Source organism: Nyctereutes procyonoides, unplaced genomic scaffold, assembly GCF_905146905.1.
Source record: "Nyctereutes procyonoides isolate TBG_1078 unplaced genomic scaffold, NYPRO_anot_genome, whole genome shotgun sequence".
NCBI classification, from domain to species: Eukaryota; Metazoa; Chordata; class Mammalia; order Carnivora; family Canidae; genus Nyctereutes; species Nyctereutes procyonoides.
The window spans coordinates 5758081-5776768 of record NW_026575028.1 but is presented as its reverse complement, the minus strand read 5'-3'; the positions used below and the strand labels follow the sequence as shown (position 1 = coordinate 5776768).

At 39.6% G+C, this 18688-nt stretch overlaps 1 protein-coding gene across 1 annotated transcript in view; it reads right to left on the bottom strand.

The window, feature by feature from the left end:
* The window catches only part of RAD51AP1 (RAD51 associated protein 1), a 37516-nt gene that overhangs the window by 8362 nt on the left and 10466 nt on the right, over positions 1-18688 (bottom strand). Inside the window, exons 3-6 of the mRNA XM_055315341.1 lie at positions 16982-17123; positions 14519-14628; positions 13069-13155; positions 11939-12088 (exon numbers count right to left, since the gene is read on the bottom strand). Of these exons, the coding sequence (XP_055171316.1) occupies positions 11939-12088; positions 13069-13155; positions 14519-14628; positions 16982-17123 (489 nt within the window). The remainder of the gene's footprint in view (positions 1-11938; positions 12089-13068; positions 13156-14518; positions 14629-16981; positions 17124-18688) is intronic.

The window sequence follows — 18688 nt, the reverse complement described above, 5'->3', positions numbered from 1 at the left end:
TGCAAGCTAGTACAGCCACTCTGGAAACAGTATGAGGGTTTCTCAAAAAGTTGAAAATAGAGCCACCTTATAACCCAACAATTGTACTACTAGGTATTAATCCAAAGGATACAAACATATCAATCTGGAAGGGTACCTGTGTCCCAGTGTTTATAGGAGCAGTGTCCACACTAGCCAAAATGTGGAAAGAGTCCAGATGTCCATTGACAGATGAATGGATAAAGAAGATGTGGTTTATATATGTACAATGGAATATTACTCAGCCATCAAAAATGAAATCTTACCATTTGCAACGATGTGAATGGAACTAGAGGGTATTATGCTAGGGAAATAAGTCAATCAGAGAAAGACAATTATGATATGATTTCACTTATATGTTGATTTCAAGAAAGAAAACAGAGGATCATAGGGGAAGGGAGGGAAAAATATGCCTACCATATAATATCTACCTATCTGTAGGAAATAATAAATTTTATGTAAAAATATACATAAACATTTTCAAGCATATGCAACAATAGACAATAATAATAGACAATAAACCACCACTCAGACTCAATATTCATCAATACTTCTCTACATTTGTTTTATCTCTCAGAGCAATATCCCCTCCCTTTTCCCATCAATGCCTTTACCTTGTTGAAGTAACCAAGCCAGTTGTCCTACAGAACTTCCAGCATTCTGGATTTATCTGTTTTATTTCTCATCGGTGTCATTTAGCTTATTCCGTGAGCTGAAATCTTCTCAAGACTTAATTAGAATCAGGCTCACCTTATTATTTTTTGTAAGAATATACTTCATAAGTGATGCTCTGTACTTCATATTGTATCAGATCAGAAAGCACATAACATATGGTTGTCCTACTCTTAGCTGGCTCACTTGACACTAGTCCAAACTCTTATTGTGAAGGTCCTCATCAGCCTTCCATTGATGGTCTTTGCCTAAAGCAACAACATTATGATCATCAAATTGTGATTTCCTTGTTCAATCTGCTTTTCCACACAAAAAAACTTAAAAACAGATGAGAGCAATCAACCCACATATTCACATTATGATTATTGGGTTATACAGAATTAGCCACATGATACCAGCAGACCACATGAAGGCTAATATAAATAGTACTTTGTAAAATCAAATAACTATTTCTGGAGTTCCAAAAGGATCTGGTTTGGGGAGAGCAAGTAGTGGAGTTTCTCCAAAGTTTAAAAATGGAGACTCTAGGAGGACAAAACTTCCTAATGTATCCAACAGTTTTGATAGTGTATGTGTTTTGTTCTTGGCTTGAGAAGATAAGTGGTTGGAGCTGGTTAAACTCTATTTATCAAATTTTTCTAAAGATGGGGCCCAAATGATCATTATCAGTCTACAAAGAAAGTAGTTTAAGTAATTTGGAGATAGGAAGCTGGAGCTCCCAGAATCCCAAGTCATTAGCATACCATACTGGCAAATATGGAAGGCCCCAACAATGGGGTTATAGTTTCTGTGAATGTTCGGATGTCCTTAAGAAAAGTCTTATGTCCTCTCCAATCTTCATTTTTCTTTCCCTACTGAAGGTCACAAATGATCCTTTTTCTTCTCATCTAGGGTGAGTCACTATAGGGGAAAAATTCTGACATGTCACCTAAAGCAGAGCATCTTGCTCCAAAATAATTTCAGGTTGTCTGAAATAATACCAGTTACACATTCAAGTGCAATAAACAACCACCTCTGAGGGGGCAGGAGAGTTGTCAGTTACTGCTCACGTAGGATGAAAGAAAAATAAACGGAGTACTGCTCCTTAAAGTATACTACACATGGAGAGGAACAGTTTTATTTTTCAATTTAAAGGTAAAGCAGGCTTGGCTGCAATAGCTTAAGGAAGCTTACATAGCCAGAACATAGTATAAGGCTTTTGGATTCTTGGGTAAGGGACAGAAAAAGTTAGACAAGGAGAAAATGTTGTTTAAAATTTAGTTTGCATATCCACGGCATAGGATAGGGAGGGCAGTCATCACCACAGCAAAGCTCCCCCTAACAGAAGGACTGCTTTTCAAGGTGGACCACATGACATTTCATAGGGAGAACAGCCATACTTGCAGTTTGGTGGAAACTATAATAATGTAACAAGGTTTGAAAAAAAAAAAAAAAACAGCTCTCAAAGAGCTGAAGAAGTAGCAGTCATTTTAGTCCATAAAGATGCTAGATAGGGGATACTTCTAGAACTTAAGAATTTATACTACTACATAAACGATTAGCATTATTTTCTCCCAATGTCCTAAACAGTCTCATATCCAAGGATTCAGACATTCCATTTATTGACAAATCATTATTACCACATACTGTCCCAGTTAAAATCATAACAACCAGGCAGCCCGGGTGGTTCAGTGGTTTAGCGCTGCCTTGGGCCCAGGGCCTGATCCTGGAGACCCGGTCTTGAGTCCCACGTCGGGCTCCCTGCGTGGAGCCTGCTTCTCCCTCTGTCTGCATCTCTGCCTCTCTCTCTCTCTCTCTCTCTGTCTCTCATGAATAAATAAATTTTTAAAAAAATGATAACCCTATTATTAGAATTCACGATAAAATCACCATTTGACAGCAACATTTCTCCCCAAACAACTAACATATCTTGAAAGAAATGAGAGTAACTTTCAGTTGGAACTATTTTTTGCCGTCCTCATACCCAGCATAACTTCAGAAGCAATGAATGTTTTCTTTCCTATTTTTGGTGTTTTCTATATCCTAAATCACCATTCAACTATACAGAACTTGAAATTCAATCTATTCTTCTCTCAGAACTGGAGCCAAGCTAATTCCTTTTTCAAAATGATTTTTAAAATTTTAATTGTGGTAAAAAAAAAAACACTAACATAAAATTTACTATCTTAATTCTTTTTAAGTGTAGAGTTCAGAGTGTTGAATATATTCACATTGTTGTACAACAGGTCTCCGAAACTTTTCTATCTTGCAAAACCAAAACTGTAACCCAATAAACAACTCCCATTCTTGCCTCTCCCCAGTTTCTGCTCACCACCGTCCTACTCTGTTTTTGAATTGGACTATTTTAGACACATCTTCTAAATGGAATCACACAGTATTCATCTTTTGTGACTGGCTAATTTCACTTAGCATAAAGTCCTTAAGGTCCATCCAACTTGTAGCACATGACAGGATTTCCTTGCTTTTTAAGGCTGAATATTTCACTGTATGTGTAGATCACATGGTGTTTATCCATTAATCCGCTGATGGGCATTTGGGTTGCTTCCACCTCTTGGCTATTATGAAGAATGCTGCTATAAATATGGATGTGCAAATATCTGAGATCCTGCTTTCAATTCTTTTGGATATGTACCCAGAAGTGGGATGGCTAGATCATATACTTCTATTTAATTTTTTGAGGAAATGCTGTCCTATTTTCCACAGCAGAAATTCCACAACCAGAGCACAAGGGTTCTAATTTCTCTACATCCTCAACAACACTTGTTATTTTCTGGGTTTTGACATCCTAATGGGTGTAAGATGACAGCTCATTGTGATTTTGATTTGTAGTTCCCTAATGAAACTGATATGTTTTTTGGTCATTTGTGTATTACCTTTAGAGATTTTAACAATTTACTTTTAAAGGCACAAAGGCAACTTTAAAATCACTATCCAGGCAAGATGGCAGAAGAGTAGGGTCCCCAAGTCACCTGCCCCCACCAACTTACCTAGATAACTTTCAAATCATCCTGAAAACCTATGAATTTGGCCTGAGATTTAAAGAGAGAACAGCTGGAATGTTACAGTGAGAAGATTTCGGGTTTCTATCAAGGTAGGTAGATAGAAAAAAAATAAATAAATAAGCATCCAGTGGGGGAGAGGCCCCCGCGAGGAGCCGGGCTAAGGCCTGGCAGCGAGAGCCTCTGGGACAGGAAAGCCCAGTCCCAGAGAAGCAGGAACTTTAACAAACTTCCCAGATGAAAGGCACTCCCAGGGAACTTGGGCAGGACCCAGGAGAGGCAGTGGAGCCCCCAGGTTCCCTGGGTCACTACCAGAGGAACTGCGCCCCGGGGAGAGCGCGCCACACACCGTGGGCCAAGCTCCCTAAAAGGCTAGAGTGCATGCCTGGCGGGGCCCGGGGAGCAGCTCAGGCTGCGGCTCTACACGGAGGGGGCTGCGCGGCCCCAGGAGTGCGATTCCAGCAGCGCAGGCTTCGGAGCCCAAGGCACCGGAGCCCAAGGCGCCGGAGGACACAGCCCAGGACCCGGTGCTCCCCTTGGGACAGGCGGAGGCCGGGGAAAACAGGACAGCGAGGATACTCCTGCTACCAGGCGCCCAGGAGCTGTGCAGGTCAGCGCCCCCTTCCCCCTCCCCCCACCCCCGGAGCATCCAGGCCAGTGCGGACTGGGAGACTGCGGTAGTTACTGCTGGAGCTGACTCTAGGGCTGGAGAGCTGGCTGCCGCCACTGTTGTTGTTCTACCTGGTGTCACCCTGTGCCTGGGACTGAGCAGGGCTGCAAGGGAGCAGGGGCCTCACAGGATAAACAGCTCCCACTGAGCCGTGCACCTGGCAGGGGCGGGGCAGCTCCCACAGGTCCACACACCTGAGAATCAGCACAGCAGGCTCCTCCCCCAGAACCAGCTGGAAGGGCAGCTGAAGAGCAAGTTCTTAACCAAGCAGCGCTAGAAAGCTCCAGGGGAAGTTGAGGGACTTACAGTATATAGAATCAGAAGATACTCCTCTTTGGTTTTTTTGTTTTCCCCCCCTTTTTCCCCCCCTATTTCCTTCCTTTTTTCAGTACAACTTGTTTTTAGCCACTCTGCACTGAGCAAAATGACTACAAGGAAGAACTCACCACAAACGAAAGAATCAGAAACAGTACTCTCTACCAGAGTTACAGAATATGGATTACAATTCGATGTCAGAAAGCCAATTCAGAAGCACAATTATAAAGCTACTGGTGGCTCTGGAAAAAAAGCATAAAGGAATCAAGAGACTTCATGACTGCAGAATTTAGATCTAATCAGGCCAAAATTAAAAATCAATTAAATGGGATGCAATCCAAACTGGAGGTCCTAACGACGAGGGTAATGAGGTAGAAGAAAGAGTAAGTGACATAGAAGACAAGTTGATGGCAAGGAAGGAAGCTAAGGAAAAAAGAGAAAAACAATTAAAAGATCATGAGGAAAGGTTAAGGGAAATGAATGACAGCCTCAGAAGGAAAAATCTACGTTTAATTGGGGTTCCAGAGGGCGCCAAAAAGGACAGGGAACCAGAAAGTGTATTTGAAAAAATCATAGCTGAGAACTTCCCTAACCTGGGGAAGGAAACGGGCATTCAGATCCAGGAGATAGAGAGATCCCCCCTTAATATTAATAAACACCATTCAATACCCCAACATTTAATAGTGAAACTTACATATTCCAAAGATAAAGAGAAGATCCTTAAAGCAGCAAGAGACAAGAAATCCCTAACCTTTATGGGGAGAAGTATTAGATTAACAGCAGACCTCCCCACAGAAACCTGGCAGGCCAGAAAAGGCTGGCATGGTAAATTCAGGGTCCTAAATGAGAAGAACATGCAGCCAATAATACTCTATCCAGCAAGGCTCTCATTCAGAATAGGAGAGATAAAGAGCTTCCAAGATAGGCAGAGACTGAAAGAATATGTGACCACCAAAGCAGCTCTGCAAGAAATATTAAGAGGGACTCTAAAAAGAGGAAGTCCAAAGAAACAATCCACAAAAACAGGGACTGAATAGGTATCACGATGACACTAAATTCATATCTTTCAATAGTAACTCTGAACGAGAATGGGCTTAATGATCCCATCAAAAGATGCAGGGTTTCAGACTGGATAAAAAAGCAAGACTCATCTATTTGCTGTCTACAAGAGACTCATTTTAGACCTAAGGACACCTCCAGCCTGAAAATGAAAGGTTGGAGAACCATTTAATATTCAAATGGTCCTCAAAAGAAAACTGGGGTAGCAATCCTCATATCAGATAAATTCAAGTTTATCCCAAAGACTGTAGTAAGAGATGAAGATGGACACTATATCATACTGAAAGGATCTATCCAACAAGAGGACCTAACAATCATGAATATTTATGCCCCGAATGTGGGAGCTGCCAAGTATAGCAATCAATTAATAACCAAAGTTCAGACATACTTAGATAATAATAAACTAATACTGGGAGACTTGAACACACCACTTTCTATAATTGACAGATATTCGAAGCCCAACCTCTCCAAAGAAACAAGAAATGATACTCTGGACAAAATGGATTTCACAGATATTTACAGAACTTTACATCCAAACGCAACTGAATACACAATCTTCTCAAGTGCACATGGAACTTTCTCCAGAATAGACCACATACTGGGTCACAAATCAGGTCTTAACTGATACCAAAAGATTGGGATTGTGCCCTGCATATTTTCAGACCATAATACGTTGAAGCTAGAACTAAATCACAAGAAGAAGTGCGAAAGAAATTCAAACACATGGAGGTTAAAGACCATCCTGCTAAAAGATGAAAAAGGGTCAATCAAGAATTTCAAGAAGAATTAAAAAGATTCATGGAAACTAATGAGAATGAAGATACAACCATTCAAATCTTTCAGATACAGCAAAAGCAGTCCTGAGAGGGAAATACATCGCAATACAAGCATCCCTCAAAAAACTGGAAAGAACTCAAATACAAAAGCTAAACTTGCACCTAAAGGAGCTGGAGAAAAAACAGCAAATAGATCCTACACACCCAACAGAAGAACAGAGTTAATATTCAAGCAATAAATAAATAAATAAATAAATAAATAAATAAATAAAGATTCGAGCAGAACTCAATGAAATAGAGACCAGAAGAACTGTGAAACAGATCAACAAAACCAGGAGTTGGTTCTCTGAAAGAAAGACAAACAATTAGCAGGCCCTATAAAAACATAAGAGAAAAGACCCAAATTAATAAAATCACAAATGAAAAAAGAGAGATCACCACCAAAACCAAGGAAATACAAACAATTTTTAAAACTTATGAGCAGGGGATCCCTGGGTGGCGCAGCGGTTTGGCGCCTGCCTTTGGCCCAGGGCGCGATCCTGGAGACCCGGGATCGAATCCCACGTCGGGCTCCCGGTGCATGGAGCCTGCTTCTCCCTCTGCCTGTGTCTCTGCCTCTCTCTCTCTGTGACTATCATAAATAAATAAAAATTTTAAAAAAAATTAAAAAAAAAAAACTTATGAGCAGGTATACGCCAATAAATTAGGCAATCTAGAAGAAATGGATGCATTGCTGAAAACCACATGTTACCAAAACTGGAACAGGAAGAAATAGAAAACCTAAACAGACCAATAACCAGAGAGGAAATTGAAGCAGTCATCAAAAACTTCCCAAGAGGGGATCCCTGGGTGGCTCAGCGGTTTAGCGCCTGCCTTTGGCCCAGGGCGCGATCCTGGAGTCCCAGAATCGAGTCCCACATCGGGCTCCCAGCATGGAGCCTGCTTCTCCCTCTGCCTGTGTCTCTGCCTCTCTTTCTCTCTGTGTGTCTAGCATGAATAAATAAATAAAATCTTAAAAAAAAAAAAAAAAACTTCCTAAGACACAAAAGTCCAGGGCCAAATGGCTTCCCAGGGGAATTCTATCAAGTGTTTAAAGAAGAAACAATACCTATTCTACTAAAGCTGTTTCAAAAGAATAGAAAGAGATGGAATACTTCCAAACTCGTTCTGTGAGGCCAGCATCACCTTAATTCCAAAACCAGACAAAGATCCCACCAAAAAGGAGAATTATAGACCAATATCCCTGAGGAACACAGATGCAAAAATTCTCAACAAGATACTAGTCAATAGGATCCAACAGCACATTAAGAAGATTATTCACCATGACCAAGTGGGATTTATCCCCGAGATGCAAGGTTGGTTCAACACTTGTAAAGCAATCAATGCGATAGATCATAGCAACAAGAGAAAAAACAAGAACCATATGATTCTCTCAATAGATGCAGAGAAAGCACTTGGCAAAAAACAGCATCCATTCCTGATCAAAACTCTTCAGAGTTAAGGGTAGAGGGAACATTCCTCAGCATCTTACAAGCCATCTACGAAAAGCCCACAGCAAATATCATTCTCAATGGGGAAACACTGGGAGCCTTTCCCCTAAGATCGGGAGCATGACAGGGATGTCCACTCTCACCATTGCTATTCAGCATAGTACTAGAAGTCCTAGCCTCAGCAATCAGACAACAACAACAACAAAAAAATAAAAGGCATTCAAATTGGTAAAGAAGAAGTCAAACTCTCCCTCTTCCCAGATGACATGATACTGTACATAGAAAACCCAAAAGAGGGATCCCTGGGTGGCACAGCGGTTTGGCGCCTGCCTTTGGCCCAGGGCGCAATCCTGGAGACCCCGGATCGAATCCCACATCAGGCTCCCGGTGCATGGAGCCTGCTTCTCCTTCTGCCTATGTCTCTGCCTCTCTCTCTCTCTCTCTCTCTCTCTCTCTCTGTGTGTGACTATCATAAATAAAAAAAAAATTAAAAAAAAAAAAAAAGAAAACGCAAAAGACTCCACCCCAAGATTGCTAGAACTCATACAGCAATTCGGCAGTGTGGCAGGATACAAAATCAGTGGCATTTCTGATACACTAACAATGAGAGTGAAGAAAGAGAAATTAAGGAGTCAATCCCATTTACAATTGCACCCAAAACCATAAGATACCTAGGAATAAACCTAAGCAAAGAGGGGATCCCTGGGTGGCGCAGCGGTTTGGCGCCTGCCTTTGGCCCAGGGCGCGATCCTGGAGACCCGGGATCGAGTCCCACATCGGGCTCCCGGTGCATGGAGCCTGCTTCTCCATCTGCCTGTGTCTCTGCCTCTCTCTCTTTCTCTCTCTGTGACTATCATAAATAAATAAAAAATGTAAAAAAAAAATTAAAAAAAAAACCTAACCAAAGAGATAAAGAATCTATACCCTAAAAACTACAGAAAACTTCTGAAAGAAATTGAGGAAGACACAAAGAGTTGGAAAAATATTCCATGCTCATGGATTCGAAGAATTAATATAGTGAAAATGTTTATGCTACCCAGGGCAATTTATACATTTAATGCAATCCCTATCAAAATACCATGGACTTTCTTCAGAGAGCTGGAACAAATCATCTTAAGATTTGTGTGGAATCAGAAAAGACCCCGAATAGCCAGGGGAATATTGAAAAAGAAAACCAGAGTTGGGGGCATCACAGTGCCAGATTTCAGGTTGTACTACAAAGCTCTGGTCATCAAGACAGAGTGGTACTGGCACAAAAACAGACACATAGATCAATGGAACAGAATAGAGAATCCAGAAGTGGACTCTCAAGTCTATGGTCAACTAATATTTGACAAACCAGGAAAAACTATCCACTGGAAAAAAGACAGTCTTCAATAAATGGTGCTGGGAAAATTGGACATCCACATGCAGAAGAATGAAACCTGGCCATTCTCTTACAACATACACAAAGATAAACTCAAAATGGATGAAAGATCTAAATGTGAGACAAGAATCCATCAGAATCCTAGAGGAGAACACAGGCAACACCCTTTTTGAACTTAGCCACAGTAACTTCTTGCAAGATACATCCATGAAGGCAAGGGAAACTAAAGCAAAAATGAATTATTGGGACTTCATCAAGATAAAAAGCTTCTTCACAGCAAAAGAAACAGTCAACAAAACTAAAAGAAAACCTACAGAATGGGAGAAGATATTTGCAAATGACCTATCATATAAAGGGCTAGTATCCAAGATCTATAAAGAACTTATTAAACTCAACAGCAAAGAAACAAACAATCCAATCATGAAATGGGCAAAAGACATGAACAGAAATCTCACAGAGGAAGACATAGACATGGCCAACAAGCACATGAGAAAATGCTCTGCATCACTTGCCATCAGGGAAATACAAATCAAAACCACAATGAGATACCACCTCACACCAGTGAGAATGGGGAAAATTAACACAACAGGAAACAAGTGTTGGAAAGGATGTGGATAAAGGGGAACCCTCCTGCACTGTTGGTGGGAATGTGAACTGATGCAACCACTCTGGAAAACTGTGGAGGTTCCTCAAGGAGTTAAAAATAGAGCTACCCCAGGACCCAGCAATTGCACTGCTGGGGATTTACCCCAAAGATACAGATGTAGTGAAACGCCGGGACACCTGCACCCCAATGCTCATAGCAGCAATGTCCACAATACCCAATCTGTGGAAGGAGCCTCGGTGTCCACTGACAGATGAATGGATAAAGAAGATGTAGTCTGTATATACAATGGAATATTACTCAGCCATCAGAAAGGATGAACATCCACCATTTCGTTCGACATGGATGGAACTGGAGGGTATTATGCTGATTGAAATAAGTCAATCGGAGAAGGGCAATCATTATATGGTCTCACTCATATGGGGAATATAAGAAATAGTGAAAGGGATTATAGGGGAAAGGAGAGAAAATGAGTGGGAAAAATCAGAGAGGGTGACAAAACAGGAGTTTCCTAACTCTGGGAAATGAGCAAGGGATAGTGGAAGGGGAGGTGGGGGGGGGATGGGGTGACTGGGTGATGGGCACTGAGGGGGCACTTGATGGGATGAGCACTGGGTGTTATGCTATATGTTGGCAAATCGAACTTCAATAAAAAATAAAAATTAAAAGAGAAAAAAATTTAAAAAGTAAACCCAACAAACAAAGCAAGTGATTTCATTTCCACATAGAAAAAAAACATGTTAGCCATGTTTGTTAAAGACAAATTAATTTCATTGGCATGATAAGTAGGCTTGCAATTTATAACTTTAAAATTGTTTACGGATTTTTCTGACAAGCATGCATCAGATAGTGATAAGGAAATCATGGTAGAAATGCTCTGATCATCATCCATGAAAAAACAAACTGACAAGGGGTTATTTTTATTATTTTGGGGTTTTTTGGTTTAAGGACCCTTAAGTTGGGAAGCAACTCGGTCCATGCTCTACTATACTACTTCAGGGCTTTTTCTTTCCCTGGCTTCTACCTTCTAGTGCTCCACTTATGTCAGAGTTTCTCCAGATAGGAAGATCTCTACCTGCTTTGGCACGATGTGGGTCATATAAAAGGGCAGGTATTGGTTCAAAAGGCAGATTTCTGGGCTCTACCCTGCATTTCTCTTTTTCATAGCTCTTCTATGATGACACTGGACACATCCTACATTTCATTATTGTCTGTCCCTTCACTTGAATTTAAGCTCCTTAAGGGAGCCCTGGTTTCTGTGTCGTTGTGATTCACTGCTGTATTTCTAGCGTCTAAAATATAATGCACACAACAGATACTCAGATATTTACAGAATGGTGGCGAACATATCCATCTGTCAACAGCATGTTAAAATCTATCAAGCTATATATCTGATCTGGCACAAACTTATGAATTTATTCATTTTAAGTTTTAATTAATATATTATGATGCTCTGTCAAGGTCACTATGCTTCCCATGTGCCCTAATTTCTGAATAAGTCTGAAAACATGTCACAATAAAATACAGGTTTCCTGTCACTTCAACCCCAAAATATGTCATGAATATCTACTACCTACAAAAAAAAGTGTACACTGCTCAGAATGGGTCTGAGACCTCCTTGATCTTGTGCCAGCCTGCCTCTTTCACCTCTTCTATAACATTCTCTCCTGTGGGCTCAGTGACCTCTTATACATGTGCTTGTCTATTCCACTGTTTACACCTTTCTGTCAGTCAGGAATGCAATTTTACCCTGCTATTTTGCCTAAATGCTATTCATTTTTCAAGGCACGGCCTAAAGGTTACCTCTACATAAAGCCTTTTCCCCAAAGGCAGAGCTGAATTTAACTGTCCTGTGTGTTCCTCAAGTTTGCATACACCAAACAGCACAGTGCTTCACATACATTAATGGTCTCTAAGGACTTTTTACTGAATTTCCATAGGTTTAATTTTGAAGTAGGACAGAACTCACCAGTTGCAAAGTCTGGTTTGGAGTCATTAGCACTATCGCCATCACTGCCTTCCAGAAGAATCTTCCTCTGCTGTACCACAGCTTTTGATGCTGCTTTTCTTTTCCCTTCAACACCATGAAAATCATCTTCCTCAGTGATCTTGTCCAAATCTTCAGGGGAGGCATAAAAACCAATGGAAAACTTTTTGTGACAGGTAATACTTAAAGAACTGCAGAGCAGGCTTCTATCACATCTGTTGTTTTTATTTGCCCTGCCTCGTCCCTCCGTGGCTTCTGAGAGACCACACAGTCCAATGTGGGTCAATCATAATACCTCAGTCTCCTGACAAGACAGCCCAACTGAGGAGTCTTGCCCCCAAGAAATTGTAAAACTGGAGCTGGGAAGATGAAGCCCCTTTTTTTCAGTGGTCAACAGCTATTGACTAGAAGCCATGGGTAGTCATGACCCTCCCCCTGGAAAGAAGAGGAAAACAGGTCTGCAGTAAAAGGGAAGAAAGCTAAAACACAAAGAAACAAAGGAGAAGAGGTGAAGGGAACCTTAACAAATTTAAATATCTTGGTTCTAGCTAGCATCAGGTGTTTTTTTTTTTTTAATTTTAATTCAATTAGCCAACATATAGTACATCATTAGTTTCAGAGGTAGAATTCAGTGATTCATCAGTTGTATATAACACCCAGGGCTCATCACATTCTGTGCCCTCCATAATGCCCATCACCCAGTTACCCCATCCCTCAACCACCTGCCCTTCAACAACCCTCAGTTTGTTTCCTAGAGTTCAGAGTCTCTCATGGCTTGTCTTCCTCTCTGATTTCTTCCCAATTTTCTCCCCCTTTCCCAATGAGTCTCTGCAGGGTCAGGTATTTAAATAAAAGTTAGGAAAACAGCACTGTCAATAGAAAAAGTAAATTTCTTTTAAAGATTTGATTTATTTATTCATGAGAGATACAGAGAGAGAAGGAGAGGCACAGGCATAGGCAGAGGGAGAAGCAGGCTCCCTGCAGGGAGCCTGATGTGGGACTTGATCCCAGGACCCTGGGATCACACCCTGAGCCGAAAGCAGATGCTCAACCACTGAGCTACCCAGGCATCCCAGAAAAAGTTAAGTATTATTACTAATATCAAAACTTACCTAAATAATCACTGGCTACACTGCAATTAGAGATATGGGGAGCCTTATTCATTGTCCCAGTTTCGCTGCTGCCACATTTCTCAGTGCCTAAAGACAAGGAAGAGGACAAAAAGTACAGATGCATCTTAATCAGCCAATGAGCAGAAATAGGAAAATTGGTGCTCAAATGTAAAGGCATCCAGATACAGATAAATGATGGAAACTTATAACACAATGATTTACCTTGGAAAGGATATGGTTAAGAGTTTGGGCTCTGAAATCAGACTGAGACTTCAGTTGAAACATTGGCTATATGACCATTGGAAAGTTACTTATCCCCTCTAAGACTTAATGTCCTCATCGATAATACAGAAATAATAAGTAGTGTGTGGATTAATTGGGTTTATTGTGGGGGATTAAATGTCAACCACATGTAGGAATTGCTTATTGTAGGAATTGCTTATTGCCCAGCACACAGGAAACAGTCAATAAATATTAACTGTCATTTCTGTGTAGGCAGATACACACTCTTACTAACAAAGCCTCTTCAATCATTCTAATAACCTTAAAATGATCTAAAATATTTCAAGAGGACTTTTAGTCACAATAATTGGTACTATTAAATCCCATACTATAAAGTACATTAATCTATGAAAAGTGATATTTCCAAGGAAATTCTGCTATGTATTTTACCATCCCTTACAAGAGAAAGATGGATTTCATTTCCTCAATTTTTGGATATAAAACAATTGTTTTTATGTTTCCTTGATTTCCTGATTACTAAATGGCTCCCTAATCAAGAGTGTCTCATTCATTTCCAAAAAGAAGGCAATACTGACTTAAACATCTATACCCCTAAATAAGCTAATGAGCTAAAAATTATCCTCCATCATAAGTTAAGTCCTTTTGAAACTGTTTTGTTTCATCAAAAAGGTATTTTAACAGTTTCAGTATCTTTTCCAGGAATAATGATTTCTGCCTCTGCCATCTGCTGCACAGGTGGCAGACAAATCAAAGGAGAAAAACCCAGAGAAGTCCAGAAGTCACACATCTCTTACTTCCACTGAGCTTGCTAACCAAACTAGAATCTTTAACTTTTATAAATAATAAAAATTACCATCAACAGGTCATGTTTTACTGATTGAATTTTGAGAGAAAATAGTTGGATTGTTATGATTGTATAGATCAATTCATTTGATCAAGAGATTAAATCCCCACTATACACAAAAATCCAAGCTCATAGTCCATGACCACAAGTTTAAGTGTTAAGCAGAGATGTGTGTGTGTGTGTGTGTATGAGATTTATGCAGCAGAATAAGCAACTGAATCTAATTGTGCCCTCTGCAAAAAGTATTCCATTTGTTATCCAAAGTTTTAAAATTTTATTCTTTTCCTCTGTAAAGGCTCACCCAGAGAAATGATTATGAAAACAATAAGGACATAAAGATAAATACTTGGAAAATAAAATTACTTTTATCTTGAGCCTCTTCCACATCAATGGTGACTGTTGGAAGTTCCTTCACTGATAAAGCTAGTGCGACTTCTAAGTCTCGCTGGTAGAGCTTGTCATCTAAAGCCATCCTGAGGTGAACACACAAATAAAAATGAGTTTTTAAAAATGCCAATCTCGACCAAATAGCAAAATCTGTGATTTTCCTGAATTACTATTTAAGAGCTGCTAACCTCACAAAAATGCTTTTAAATTGTAATCATAATCATAATTGACTTTAATGACAACACTGCTAAATATGTAGTAATGTCATGTTGCATCTAGCATAAGAGATTTAAAAGAGGAGCAGCAAGTGCCATTGTAAAAACTGTTCCCTTTCTGTGTAATGCCAATCCTCACTACCAATTCCAAGCACCTGCTCAACCTATTATAAAAGCTTGGCTCAAAAATCCACTTAGGAATCTTCCCCGACCTCACTTATACCTCCTTAGACAAGTATTATAGCTCTTCTACTAAACTGGTTTTTAACAAATCTGTTCCTCCTCATCTTGACTTTAACAAATTTGTCACCAGGTACTTACTGTGTATGCGACACAACATTGGATAGAATACTAAAAGTACCCTCAAGGTGTCTGCAATTAATGAGGAGTGTAGGGAAATAAGACACACGAATAATTATCCTACACATGTATATTATTATGTTGCATATTGCAGTGGTCAAAAGCACTATGGTACTTGAGAAGAGAAATCAAAGATTAAAAAGAAAAAGGTTACATAAAGGATAAAATATTGAGATGCATCTTTCAAGATTTATTATTTTTAAAAAAACAAAAGTTCTATTGAGATATAATTCATATAGCATAAAACTCACCCTTTTAAATTGTACAATTCAGCAGTCTTTAGTATAGAGTTGAGAAATCGTCACTGCTATCTAACTTCAGAGTATTTTCATCACCCCAAAAAGAAACCCTATATCCATTAGCAGTCACGCCCTGCTTCCCCCTTCCAACACCTGGAAACCACTAATCTACTTTCTATGGACTCACCTATTCTAGACATTTCATATTAGTGGAATCATACACATGGCCTTTTATGTTTGGCTGCTTTTGCTCAGCATGTTTTCAAGGTTCATCCATCTTGTAGCATATATCATCAGTACTTCTTTTCATTGCTGAATATTCCAGTGTATAGACAGACATTTTATTTATTCCTATTCACCAGTGGATGGATATTTAGGATGCTTCCATTTTTTGGCTATTATGAATAATGTTGTGAACCTTCATGTCCAAGTTTTTCTGTGGGTGTATGTTTTCATTTCTCCTGGGTATATAACAGGCTGGGTCATGAATAATTTAGTGTTTAACATTTTGAGAACTGCTAACTCTGCTTTCCAATGTGGCTGCACCATTTTACATTCCCAGCAACAATGTATGAGAGTTCCAATTTCTCCATTTCCTCTTTAACACTAATTATTGTCTGTCTTTTAGATTATGGCCATCCCAATGGGTGTGAAGTACCATCTTACCATGATTTTGATTTGTACTTCCCTGATGGCTAAGGATGACAAGCATTTTTTATGTGCTTATTAGCCATTTGTAGATCTTCTTTGGAGAAATGTCTACTCAAATCCTTTGCCCATTTTGTAAATTGGGTTATTAGTCTTTTTATTGTTGAGCTGTTAAGAGTTCTTTATATATTCTGAATACAAATCCCTCATCAATTATATGATTGGCAAATATTCTCTCCCATCTGTAGGTTATTTTTTTCACTGTGTTTGAAATGTAGAATAAGAAGCTCAAAAACAAAAATATAAATAAGAGAAAAAGGTAAAGAGCAGAACACAGGGTAAATCGCTCTAGGTTAATGAACTTTTCTAATACCCGCAGCGTATCATATCATGCTGAACCATATTATGCCCCATGTTCCATTTGTTAATACTCCCCATCTGCCCATCTCCTCTCCATAATACAGGTTTGGGGCCACTTGGGACTTCCTTCCCTCATTCTCTCTTCTCTCTTGGTACTAACTAATGGAAATCCAGGATATGTCTACAAACTATAGGACCTACTCAGTGCTGGACAAGTCTCAACAATATAAAGAGGAAGTATCTTTTATCTGCATAAAAATTCATGGGTTTTAATTTTTATAAAACTATCCTTAGAAATGTGATTTTTAAAAAGTGGTCTTATAAGATTTGAGGACTTCAAGACAGGTACAGATTCCTATAAAATTCAGCTGTAATTCCTAAACTTTGTAATTACAATTGTCTTAATACTGAAATGATTATTTCCTTACATGTTTGTGAATTTTTTAAAGGCAGGAAGTCAGAAGGGGATTAATAATGGTACATTCCTATTCTTCTACATCCACTAAATAAATAATACCTATGACCCTGCTCAAGTAATAATTTAAGCCAAGAGTTTGAATCTGTCCCTCTTAAATTAACATATCTACTGTATATTTACTGTATGTCTTACCTCTCACCTTTTTTTAGGAGTTTTCTCTTGTGCTGGGATATCTTCCTTCTGGAGATTCTTCAGTTTAGGTTTCCTTGTTTCTAGTTTTAGCTCCTTTGGTGTTGTTCGGGGTTTCTTATTTAAAGGTGCAGTTGCAGAAACAAAGTCATCTATTTATATGTGAATCAAAAATAAAAGGATATATGAAATTGCTTTTCCTAAGAAATAAATAAAAACATTTTCTGAGCAGCTGAAATTCATTACAGTATGTGTTCAAGTTTTAAACATTAAGAAAATTGTTTAACACCACAATGTAAAAAATGTTGGCATATTGTGTGTCTTATTTCCGCTCATGCTTTTCAACTTTGTTTTAGTGGCTTTTATTTATTAAACTATCAAGTCTAGTAAAGACAATTCACTAAAAAACTAATACAGTTCCATTGACATCTAACACAAAACTGCTGCTGTAGCTTTGACACTAATGCATGACACATGTGTACATAATTTCCAGGCACATGTAATCTTAATTGCAGCATCAGTATTCATTAATACATGTTGTCTTTTTCAAGCTTCCTCATATAGGAATATGATAACCTGTGCCTTGCCCCACACCTCCACTTCATAATGTCTAGAACACAATTGGCAATTTATAAAAATCTGCTGACCTACTGATGACAGTAATAAAAAGCTACAAGTTTGAGTCAATATTTGTCCCAAATCTTAGACGCACTGATGGTTGAGTCCAGTGCAAGAATTAGGTTCCTCATACCTCAGATAACTAAACATTTAACTCACAGAAAGCTCTGGTGGTCTGAGAAATACAAAACCTACGTTAAAACATAATGGAGGGGCACCTGGGTGGCTCAGTGGTTGTGTGTCTGCCTTTGGCTCAGGTCATGATCCCACGGTCCTGGGATCAAGTCCTACATCAGGCCCCCCACTTCTCCCTCTGCCTATGCCTGTGCCTCTCTGTATCTCTCATGAGTAAATAAAATCTTTAAATATTTTTTTTAACTAAATGTTTCTCACACTTTCTGACCAAAGTTCCCTAATAGCAGAGACAAAAAAAAAAAAAAAAAATACATAACCCAATAGAGTATACCTTTCTTCAAGGTCTTGCTTTTTTTCTTCCAAGTTTTTGTTTAAATTCCTATTAGATGAGGGAAGGGCAAGATGGTAGAAGTGTAGGGGTCCTCAACTCACTTGGCCCCACAAACTTACCCAGATAATTTTCAAAACATCCTAAACACCTATGAATTCGACCTGAACAGCTGGAATGCTACAGAGAGAAAAGTCTTCGCTTCTAACAAGGTAGGAAGGCAAAAGTAAAAATAAAAAAGAATAAACTGGGGGAGGGGAACTGCAAGTAGCCAGGCTAAAGCAGAGAGACAAAAGCCTTCAGGGCAGGAAAGCCCAGCCCTGGAGAAGCAGGAACTTTAAAAATCCCCGCCGCCAGAGTTTTCCCTGATGGAAAAGTGCTTAGGAGGGAAATCGTGCTGAATTGCAGGAGACGCAGTGAAGCCTCAAGACTCCCAGAGTCGCTATTAGAGGAGGGGCACCCGGGGGAAAGCTCACTGCAAAGCGCAGTCCAATATCTGTAAAGGGCTGGAGTGCCGCCACCTTCTGGGGTACTTGGGAGAAGCCAGTTGGTTAGGTGGGTTGGCTCCGGAAAGGGGGTGGCTGTGCCCCGTTCCCTTTGGAAGAGGCAGTCCCCGGGAGCACAGATCCACTGGCA